Source organism: Podarcis pityusensis (assembly GCF_964106645.2).
Source record: "Podarcis pityusensis genome assembly, chromosome: 7".
Taxonomy (NCBI): Eukaryota; Metazoa; Chordata; class Lepidosauria; order Squamata; family Lacertidae; genus Podarcis; species Podarcis pityusensis.
In genome coordinates, this window is record NC_138031.1 from 90,547,381 (window position 1) to 90,559,496 (window position 12,116).

Genomic DNA, 12,116 nt, shown 5'->3' on the forward strand with positions numbered 1-12,116 from the left:
AAATAACCCCTAAACAGCAATTTAACATGAATTTTACTATCTAACGAGACCACTGATCCATAAAATGAAAGCAATAAACAATGTACTGCAGTCACACAATCAATCAGTCAATCAATCAATCAGTAGCTGAACGGGTTCCACACATTCACCAACAAGAAAGAGCCACAAAAAACCCCCAAATCAATAGCAAAAAACAGACAGACATCAGCGTAACACTCAAATCAGAAGTGTGGCACTCAAAATGGAGCACGTTCGGCTTCCAAAAAAGGTTTGCAAACCCGAACACTTACTTCCGGGTTTGCAGTGTTTGGGTTCCAAGTTGTTTGAATATCAACATTATCGCCTTTTCTGGATTAATATGAGGCACCTCTCTGTCATGGTGTAACTTAGCCCTTTGCCATTTTCTACATGTCTTGACTGGATGTTCACAAACTGTATTCAGATGTAATATGGACTGCTTCCTGAATGTTCATATGATGGTTGATACTTTTGTATAGTACTTTCAGGTGTTTCATTACTTTCAGGTGTACAGTACTTTCAGGGTAGATATGCTTAGAAATTAAAAGTGTCCATAATTTTTTTTACCCAAGTTGGTTGAGAAGCTGCTTGGTTTCTACTGGTGATAACAGAATAAATGATACAAGGAGAGAACTATAGCCTAAGATAGGAAAATAAGTGGTAAGGGAACTCCTAGCTGCTTTAAATGAATTCAGATCTCCAGGGTGTGGTGAGCTGCACCCAAGGGTACTGAAGGAGCTTGTGGATATAATCTCAGAGCCTTTGTCTATTATCTTTGAGAATTCTTGGAGAAGAGGTGAGGTCCCTGAAGACTGCAGGTGGGCAAATGTCCCCATCTTCAAAGAGGGGGGGGGGAGAAGACCCAGGTAACTACTGACCAGTGAGTTAGAGGTCCATACTAGGAACCGCCCTAGAACAGATAATTAAACAGTTAGACTATGGGCATTAAAAATAGGAAGTTATGATTACTAAAACTGAGCATGGGTTTCTCAAAAACAAGTACCGGTAATGCCAGACGAATCTCCTTTCTTTTTTTGATAGGGTTACAAGCTTGGTGAATCAGAGGAATGCTGTGGACATAGTGTATCTCAATTTCAGTAAGACTTCTGACAAATGCATACCCCATAATAGTCTTGCAGAGAAGCTGGTAAAATGTGGGCTGGATGAGGTAACTGTGAAATGGATTTGTAGCTGGTTGATTGATCAGACCCAAAGAGTGCTCACTAACGGTTCCTCATTATCCTGGAGAAAAGTGACAAGTGGGATGCCACACAGCTCTGTTCTGGGCCAGTTGATGTTCAACATATGTATAAACTACTTGGATGAAGGTATTCACTTGCAGGTGACACCAATTTGGGAGGGGTAGCTAATGCCTCCGAAGACAGAATCAGAATTCAAAATGACCATAACAGTTTGGAGAACTGGGCCCAGACTAACAAAATGAATTTTGGTAGGGACAAATGTAAGGTTCTGCACTTAGGCAGGAAGAACTAGATGCACAAATATAGGATGGGGGACAATTGGCTTATTAGCAGTACATGTGAAAGGGATCTAGGGGTCTTGGTGGACCACAAGCTTAACGTGAGTCAACAGTGTGATGCAGCAGCAAAAAAAAGCTAACACTATTCTTGGCTGCATCAACAGAAGTCTAGTGTCCAGATCAAGGGAAATAATAGTACCACTCTAGTCTGCCTTGATCAGACCACACTTGGAATACTGTGTCCAATTTTGGGCACCACAATTTAAGAAGGATGTTGACAAGCTGGAAGGTGAGCAGAGGAGGGCAACCAAGATGATCAAGGGTCTGGAAACTAAGCCTTATGAGGAGTGCTTGAAGGAAGCTGGGTATGTTTAGTCTGGAAAAGAGGCTGACAGGAGATATGATAGCCATCTTCAAATATCTCAAAGGCCGTCAAGTGGAGGGTGGAACAAATTTGTTTTTCCCCTTGCTAGGACCCTAGCGAATGGCTTCAACTTACAAGAAAGGAGATTTCAACTAAAGATTTCAGGAAGAACTTTCTGACAGTAAGAGCTGTTTGAAAGTGGAACAGACTTCCTCCTTAATTGGAGGTTTTAAAGCAGAAGTTGGATGTCATCTATCAGGGATGGTTTAGTTGAGATTGCTGAATTGCAGGGGGTTAGACTAGATGGCCCCTAGTGTCACTTCCAACTCTACATTTTATTATTTTAAGTATGCAAAGCTAAGAACCCAGGCACCAAGAACGGTGTTACTTCTTAGAACTAATCAGAAGAACTTTAGTTTCTAATGCACACTGAATATGAGGATTCATTGTAAGTAAAGGGGGAGGGGCACTGCAATGTTGGCAGGGATTATTAGGGAATTTCTGACCAAACAGTGGAGTTTGATGCAGCGCATCTATAGGAAATAAAAATGAAGTATGATCAGCTGCGTTTGTGACCTCCTGAAAGCTTCCACTCCAATATGGGTTTGGTACAAAAACTCTCTGAGTACAAATATCAAGAGGACTGCCAAAATTAAAGAACATCACACATCATATCTTGATCTCATTTATGTTTTGCTTTTAATAGCGCTGCTTTGACTATTTTTATCTCAGGTTAGAATTTTGATATAGCTTATCACTTCCTGCTAAACTGATTTAGTCCAACTTTATACATGGTTTGTTAGAATGAAAGAATTATAAGTCTATCTCCCCACATGTTGCAATATTCCTAGTGCAGTTTTGTTTATCGAGTTTTGTAGCATACTATTCTTTGCATGTCTCATTTGCCATGACGTGGTCAGTGTTTCCTTCCTGCTGTTTACAAGCCGGTGTCAGAGATAAGAATACACTCACGTTGCATTTACACAGGGTTGAAAAAAATGCCCAAATATCTGTTCACTTAGGGGTGGCAGAAGACTTTTTTGCATCTTTAGATCAAAAACAAGCAATGAGTCTTAGGAGTGTGGTAAAGAGAGACATTTTCTTAAACCAGTAATAAATATATATTGCACAGTTGGATCGGCTTGAAAGGCAGAAAAGTGTTACGTGGACTGGTGGCATTTGATCCCTCCAGTCACCTTAGATGGTGGGTTTTCTGATTACTCCATTGTATTTCTGTTTGCTGGCTGCTAGAAAAGTGTGCTTCCCAATTATAATAATAAAGCATTTGTCTGTTTTAAGTAATATTAGTAAGATGTTAAAAAATAAAGAGATGGACTTTATAGCGTCTTCTTTGATTTTATTTTACATTTTTTATGACTGTGATCTTGATTTTGTTTTTCAGTGGCCTTTGGATTACAAGAGTATTCAGGAAGGCATTTTCTAATTGACCTGTCTGTGAATAGTAGAATCCAGGAAGATTGTATAAGAATCTGGGTACCAGAGTAACTTCAAGATCGTCTACCCCACACAACTCATTCCTGATGATAAACTCTGTTTCTTTACATTGAAGGAGCATTTTCCCCACATGCAGAACTGAAATCTTGGAATGCTTTATTATGGCAGCAGCTGTACAGCAGAATGACCTAATGTTTGAATTTGCCAGTAATGTTATGGAGGATGAGCAACAGGTAAGAGAGAAATAAAATAAACCATGTTGGATAACCACTGGTGTATTCTACGCAAATATTAAAAGCATTATTTTACTTTTTTCCCTTTTGAACCTTTGATTCTAATCACAAGAGAAATCCTGTGCACATCTATGAATTGCTTTCTAGTGTATGTGTGTTTATGAGCAATTTAGTTGATAGGCTTCATGCCTTAAGACTTTCTAACACCTATAATTCTCCAGATGGATGAGAAAAAGCAAACTGAACTTGAATCCTAGCAAGACTGAGGCACTGTGGGTGAGTGGTTCCTACATCTGAGAAACTGGTGAATTGTTTACTCTGGATAGGATTGCACTCTCCCTGAAAGAGGAGGTTGATTGTCTCAGAGTATCTCTGGATCCAGTCTGTCACTGTAGGTCCAGGTCCAGGTAGCCTCAGTGGCTAGAAGTGCCTTCTAGCAATTGCAGCTGATATGACATACACAAGTTTCCCTTCCTGGACCAGGAAGGCTTGGCATGGATTACTCCAGGGTTGGATTTGCTACAAGGTGCTCTATGTAGGACCTCCCTTTCACTTGATCTGAAAGTTGCAGTTAGTGCCGAGTGTGGTGGCATGTTTGCTGAGGGAGGCCTTGTCAGCATATAAGATCTGTGCTCGGAGAACTGCAGTGGTTGCCCATTTGCTCCTGGGTGAAGCTCAAGGTACTACTGGTAGTAAGTGAATCAATCTTTTAGTGTGACAAGCACACACACTTTGGAACTCCTTGCTTATTGACACTAGGCAGGTGCCTTCACTATGCTCTTTTTGGTGCCTACTAAAAATACCTTAGGCAAGCCTATCCACACGTGTAGAATGTTGACCATGTGTTTTAATCTAGGTTTTAGCTTATTGTTGATTTTAACTATTTTTTTAATGTTTTAAATAGTTGTTTTTAATTACTTTTGCTGCTAATGTCACCGTTTTCTTCTTTTTGTAACTGCTTTGAGGGTTTTTTAAAAACAATTGAGCAATTGAGCAATTTTAAAAACAATTGAACCATTTCGCTCAGGGGTTCCGTTCCTGGCCTCCCATGTGTGTTGGTGTGCATATAAGCATGCCGTACCCCATTAGACCCCCTTCTGCTGCCTTCTGGGTCCAAAGGCACCTCTGAGCAGCAAAAATGATTATGTTGGTGTCAACTGTTATTATTGCAGATAGATAAAATAAATGAAGGGTGGCTAAGCTGTAGCTCCCCGGACGGCAGCTCCCGCTATACCTGACCATTAACAGTGTTGGTTGGAGCCAAAGAGCCACAGTTTAGCCAACTTTGTAGCAAAGGACTGAGCAGCTTTTATTGGCACTTTGCCTCTTGAAATGTTTGGCACTTGTGTATCCTTCAAGAAGAGTGTCCTGTCTTCTGGCCACGGCTGAAAGGTTGTGGCTTTCTCCCTCCCCCTTTCTGTGCACAAGCAAAAGGCATGAGGCAGAGGGGCGAGAGGGCAGTCAAGGCAGCTCAGAATTTGGGTGCGCTTTTTCCAGAGGGCCTTGCAAACGGAGGTGCTCATGGCCCTTGAAGAATCCTGGGGAGCTGGGCTGAATCAGAGGGTACCACAGGCCCACTGTCGGTGCTTGAGTGGGATCATCAGCTTTGGCAGGGCTGGGCTGGGAGGCGCCCTCTTGCATCTGCAAACCCTGCCCAGAGAAAGAGGGAAGGGGACATTTGATTATTATTTTATTTTGCAGGTTGGGGGGTCACAGAATCATATCAGGGAGTGAACAGTAAAGGGAGTGATCAGTAAAAGCAAGGTTTTGTGGTTTTTTAGAAAATGACTAGTTGTGGGGGTAGGGCTTGGGAGCTATAGAAAATCTTTTGGCATCATAGTACCATAGTGAGGGACCCATGGGATCAGTCAGCAAAAACATTATTTAAAAAACCCTGTAAATTTAAATAAAAATAGGGGTAAAATTTGGAGACCCCTTGGGAGGGGCAAAAAAACCTTATGGCATCATATTGAGAGAACCATAGAAGCAATCAATTAAAAAAAAATTGATTATTATTTTAAGAAATGACAAATTTCAGGGTAGGATGGAGTTTGGAGACTGTGTATGGTGACTTCAGGTTATCCACCCTAGTTTAAATAATGAAGTACTTGGGCTAACACATTAGTTAAAAGCAGATTGAAATTAAAAATCCATAAGGCCCATTCAAAAGCTAATAAATTTGGACCCAAGTGTACACCCTTGGGAGGGATCTGGGACCAGCACTGTGAAGGCCCTGCATCTGCTGTCTGTCAGTCAGTAATGGTAGAGCCTCTGAGGCCAGTCATAAGGCTGGGAAGGGGGCAAGAGCCGTTCAGAGAAATTGGTCCTAATCTGTTTAGGCCTTTAAAAGTCAACAGCAGGACTTTTAATTGGATCCACAAACGAATAGTTTGCCATTGCAACTGGTATAATGACCCCAAAACCTGGTCCCAACTACTCTCCAGGCAGCTGCGTTCTGATTTCTGAACTGTCTTCAAAGGCAGCGCATGCCAGACATTGCAGTAGTCCAGGCTGCTCTTCTCTGCATAAAGTTAACAACTGATGAACCAGCTTATGCTGGTGAAAGGTGTCCTAAGCCATGAATCCCGCCTTGTGCCTCCACAGATAGTGCAGAGTTCAATAGAGCGCCAATCTCCATACTTGTCTTTCAGGGGATGTGCCTCCCCATGCCAAACCAATTGCAAATCTCCAGATATACAGTAGATGGCATCTCACTTCAAACCAACCGATGATTTTCTTCTGCAGCATCATATACACATTAAACAAATGGAACCTTGTGGGATTGTGCAGGACAAATCCCATGGAGAGGCCCAGCCGGTTAATACAACTACCCTCTGAGTAGGTCCCAAAAGGGAGAAGGGGAACCACTCAAGCCAATGCCTCAGATTCCCAAGACTACATGAGGGCCTCCAGTGTCAACCACTATCAGGCATACACTAGGCTGCTGGCAGCAAGAAAGCAGGTAAAATGTTTGAGGGGGGTGCACATGACAATGGTCTCACCCCTTCACATGCTGATACCCAGTTCTCAGTTTTGGGGGGTAGAGACAAACTTGTAGCATGCCAGACAGATCAGTTTGCTTTGAGGAGAGTTACAGAATTTTACTTTGCTATGAAATTCTTCTTCGTTGTGTCTGATTTATACATTTAAGCTTATTTAGATCAGAGCCTAAAGCTAGAAGCGTTTTTGTACAAGGACCTGAACACTGTGTAAATTGATGGACTGGATGAGGGTCAATAAATGGAGCTTGATGGAGGCAAGTGATTCTTGTGTCTGGAAGATTGGCCAGTTGCCTATTCTGGTTGTGTTTGCATTCCCTTTGGAAAAGCAGGCTCATAGTTTGTGCTCCTGGATCCAGCCTTGTCAATGGTAACCTTCGGTAACCTCAGTTCTAGGACTGCCTTTCACAAGCTGTGGTTAGCACACCAATGACAGTTATACCTCGGGTTACAGACACTTCAGGTTGTGTGTTTTTGGGTTGCACACTGCGCCGAAACTGGAAGTACCGGAACGGGTTACTTCCGGGTTTTGGCGCATGAGCAGAAGCGCCAAATCGCGACCTGCGTGTGCGCAGACGCAGCACTGCAGGTTGCGAACGTGAGGCACCCGAGCAGCCATTGTCCTGCCATTCTTCAACTGTGATTTATGCATTGGTGACCTCAGGACTTGATTACTGCAATGCATTCTCTGTGGGGCTACCTTTGGGTCTGGTCTGGAGGCTCCAGCTAGGACAGAATGACGTGGCTAGATTGATGGCAAGGGCAGACTACTTGCCATACGTAACCCTGTTGCTTGAACATTGGCTTCATGAATTTTCAAGTCCCTTAACAACTGGGGGTCCAGGATACCTTAAGGACAGCCGATTCCAATCACTGAGATCTCTAGGGGAGTCTCTTTTTTTGTGGCACCCCATGGCTCAAATGCATGGCTCATATCTAGCAGAAGCCACACATTCAGTATTGTGGGCCCATGTCTATGGATCTAATTTCCAGCTGAGCTGATACAAGCCACCACTCTGTTGAACTTTGGGCACTTGGCAAAGACTTTCCTACTCCCAGAGGCGTTTCTCCTTAACATTTAAACCTAGACAGCATCTTAAAAAGTAGAGACATCACCTTGCCAACAAAGGTCCGTATAGTAAAAGCTATGGTTTTCCCAGTAGTGATGTATGGAAGTGAAAGCTGGACCGTAAAGAAGGCTGATCGCCGAAGAATTGATGCTTTTGAATTCTGGTGCTGGAGGAAACTCTTGAGAGTCCCATGGACTGCAAGAAGATCAAACCTATTCATTCTTAAGTAAATCAGCCCTGAGTGCTCACTAGAAGGACAGATCGTGAAGCTGAGGCTCCAGTACTTTGGCCACCTCCTGAGAAGAGAAGACTCCCTGGAAAAGACCCTGGTGTTGGGAAAGATGGAGGGCACAAGGAGAAGGGGACGACAGAAGACGAGATGGTTGGACAGTGTTTTTGAAGCTACCAGCATGAGTTTGACCAAACTGCGGGAGGCAGTGGAAGACAGAAGTGCCTGGCGTGCTCTGGTCCATGGGGTCACAAAGAGTCGGACACGACTAAACGACTAAACAACAACAAATAAATATTAAGTCTACCCATTGAATTTTGTTGTTGTTTTTTGTACAGCACATAGAAATTTGAGTGGTATAAAATACCTAATGGTATAGAACAGCTCATCATCATCCTACTTTGGTGGGGAGGGCGCAGGAGAACAAGATTCTAAGCACAGGAAGCAGCCTTATACCAAATAAATTTTTATTAGTTTCCCAATATTTCCCCAATAATAGCCCAACTATAGCAATATCAAGGATGCAGCCTTATACCATACCAGACTATTGGTCCATCTTGCCTAGTTTTATCTCTTCCGACTAGCAGTGACTCTCCAGGGCTTCAGGCAGAGATCTTTCTCAATGTCTTCTGTCTAATAGCAGGCAATAGCAGGAGTTGAACCTGCGACCTTCTGCAAGCAAAGCATTTGCTCCACAACTTCTTCTCTTTATATATTTTTCTCTGAAAAGAGGCGATTTGCATTGCGTTTTTAAGCTTATTGTTATTTTAGAGATTATGAGTTCTGTGGTGGAATTATTGCAGGCACAGAGATTGTTGAAGGTGTTCTCTTGTCCTCATCAGATAATATCTTCTCAAGGCACAGTTACAATCCTGTTCTATCCCTTCATGACAATGGACCACTCCTGGAGAGTCATGAAACCAGAACTTATTTTGGGGAATATACTTGCTACTTTGAGCAGTAACTCCATTGTCTGACCAATTTGCAATAGAATATTATTTACTTTGGTTGTATACTGTTCTTCCTCCAGGTTGATCAGGGCAACATACTGATTCTGCCATTGTTACCCTCCAATTTATCCTCTCAACAATCCTCAGAAGTAGGTTTGATGGAGAAATAGTGACTGGCCCAATTTCACACAGGGACTTACACCTAGGCGGACACTCCCTGGAAGGACAAGAGGCACTAGCTTGGAAGATAGCTGAATGTAGCAGAGAGCATTGGAAAAGAACTATGCTCTGATACATGTAAAAAATCTCTCTCTTTGGCTACCATTACACCTGGTGAATTGCATCCAGCATTGTTGTCATTCTGAGGGGTAAACAAATACACCCAAACAACTCCAGCCAAATTTATATTGTTCTCTGATCATTGTGGTGAATTTGTAACTTAGCAGATAGAATTGCTTGGCCTGGTTAGCAAAATTATAATTCATCTTGCTAAGCTGAGATGAAGACAGGAGTGCCTGGCGTGCTCTGGTCCATGGGGTCACGAAGAGTCGGACACGACTAAATGACTAAACAACAACAAGCTGAGATATTCATGAGCCTTTTGCTTGCATGTAGAACCTTTTTGTGATTCAACCAGGAACAATCTAATTACCTACAGTTTCCCATTTCAGCCAAATCAGGAAACTATGGTTCCAGCTTTGGAACAAATTATTGTGTGGAAATGCAGTTTAATATCCTGGTGTCTTCTGAAGCTAGTGCTTGGTTTGAATGAAATGGGAAATTGTGTTAATGAGAGAGTTCCAGGTTTATCATGGTGAAATAAGGAGCAAAATGTTTGTGTGTATGTGTGCAAAAGATTTATATGTATCTCCACTTTAAATGCAGAGATACTTTTTACTGAATGTGGCCACTGGGTTTGATTTGGGAATAGCTTCTTTATTTGAGCTTGTGTTAGAGATCTCATTCTTAGCCTGCTTAGTTAGATTGGTTTCAGTCCCCCTGAGCTATGCAGAATACATGCTTGGGGCAAGGAGGTATGAAGGCTACCACAGTGTTACTTTTTCTGGTACTTATCCTGGCTGCTTTGAAGAAGTGTAGGCTGCTGGACAGATTTTTAATCTGTTTAAATTTACATCTCTGCTAAACTTTGTGCAGTTTGCTGTTCATGGCAAATGCTAAAACTGACCTTTTCAGCTCCTGGTGCAGCCAATTTCCTATTTTGGAATCAGTAAGGACGGATGGAAATTAAATAGTTTTGCCTTCTTATTTTCACCCTTAGTATGGCATTGATTCTGTATGTGTTGCCTTCATCCATTATGTTTACCTAAAAAAACTAATAAGAAAAAATACACCTAATTGTTCCAGTTAGATGTTTCCTTGTCATTTCATATTGGTGAGCAAGAGGAGTTGGTGACATGACTGAAATATGTTCAGGGAAATATTTTGCAAGATTCTCCTTATACCTGTCAGTCTTAAAGCAGCTGGTTGCTTAGTGTGCTCCTCTTAGTAAAATATTTCCCTTGTGGATGCTCCTGAGTCCACATTTGCAACTTGCAAAGTAGCTTTTTGTGACCGAGAGGTTTTTGTTTTCTAGCACATGGTGATGCTGGTGAGTAAAGCTGATCTTACTCTGTACTTAGAATTAGATGTATATATTGTTCATTTGGTATCTGCTGCTCAGTTCTTATAATAATAGTAAAATGCATGTTCCTCGTAGATCCTCTGGTCTTCCAGACCTAAACCATAGCTCCCTCTGCTCCCTCCTGTGCTCTAACCTTTGGTCACTCTGTCATGCGCCTCAGGCATTTGCCTACTTGTGTCTCACCCCGTCCGGTCAGCTTGAGTCTTGTCTCTCTTCCAATATGACTTTTCTGTCCAACACTCTTGCCTGCCACACAGAGGGTCTTTTCCCCCTCGGTGTCTTTATCTTCTAGTATGTATGTTTTTACTCTTGCATGCCAACAGCTTAATGCGTCAATGGTTTGTGAATATAAACATTTCGGATTTTAGGATGCAGTGTTTTAGAGTTTTTGTTGGTACTGCTCATAGGTCCAGTTCAGATGTGATACTGGCTTAGCGCAGACAACACATTAAAGCAGGGTTTGAGCCAGCCGTAGTTTATAACCCAATCCATGTTTTGTGTTTCCAAATGTACAAGCAAAACACGACTCATTGATGCATCTCATGGTCTTTGTTTTCTGCCCTCTCAGTTTCATAAATTTACTCCCATCTATCTCTATGGTAAAGCAACCCCTGAAAGAGATGTAGTTGCTGTAACTATGGCTTGTTAATTCAAATGTCATGTCAAACCATAGTTAGCACAAATGTTAGCTTTGAAAAGCTAAGTTCTGATTCTAGCTTCTGATTATGGCTTTCCAGCTGATTGTAAGCCATGGTTTGACAATTCAGCCATCACACAAGCTTTAGTTGGGCTTCCTTAGTCATATTTTGAAGTGATGTCTGAATTGAACAAAAGATGCCTGGCAGCTGATAGTTTGCCAGCTTTGGTACATGCCCTCCATTTAACTCTGGAGAAATTCCTTTCTCAGTTCTAATCTTGTAAACCAGTTGCCACCATTTTGTATTAATTGATTTCAAACCATGGTTTGTATTAACAGTGCTTTGCATCACTACCAATGAACAATGCTAAAATGTATTATAACAGAAGGTGACGTTTGCTTTACATCTATTGTGGTTTTTGTGTCTGGGCTGAGTTCTTCTCTCCTGATTTCTTCCTACCTTTGCTGGCAGTCTGATACTGAAACTGATTACAGACACTCGCTCTGCAAAAGGGCTGATAAGGATAGCACAAAGCGTTCATACAAATGTGCAGAGATAAATTTATTCCACCAAGAATTTGGTACACTTCAGTCCCAAATTAGCCTTTCATCAGTGGCATCTGTAACCCAATGAATAAAAGCATCCCATTTGAGCAGCTTTCCCCAACCTGATACCTTCCAAATGCTTTGGGCTGCAGCTCATCAGCCCCCGCCAGCATGGATGATGGGAGTTGTACTGCCACATCTGGAGGGTAGCAGGTTGAAGAAGGCTGCATTGGAGCAATGCATATTCTGTCTAGTACAACATAATTGGTTACATGTAAAAAATAATAAGTGCAGCACACCTGTTAAATGTCAATTAAAATGAAAAAAATATATATTTAGTCTCTCTGGAAAATTGATGGTGCTGGGAGAGTTAATTATTATCTTCCTTCGTTCAGTCTTTGTGTAGCTGTGGCTTTGTTATTGTATCTGTCACCAAGGGGGAGGCTTTTGATTTATGCTCAATAAGGAATTTAACAAGGTTTTATTATGCCCT

General features: G+C 42.0%; 1 protein-coding gene across 4 annotated transcripts in view; it reads left to right on the forward strand.

The window, feature by feature from the left end:
- The window catches only part of ELF1 (E74 like ETS transcription factor 1), an 80,452-nt gene that overhangs the window by 38,820 nt on the left and 29,516 nt on the right, over window positions 1-12,116 (forward strand). For 3 of the 4 annotated variants that reach the window (XM_081012966.1, XM_081012969.1, XM_081012967.1), the window contains one exon: window positions 3,265-3,550. In XM_081012966.1, the coding sequence (XP_080869092.1) occupies window positions 3,479-3,550 (72 nt within the window). In that variant the 5' untranslated portion in view covers window positions 3,265-3,478. Of the gene's footprint in view, window positions 1-1,059; window positions 1,187-3,264; window positions 3,551-12,116 lie in introns of those variants that run through there. The other variant, XM_081012968.1, reaches the window with a different exon arrangement.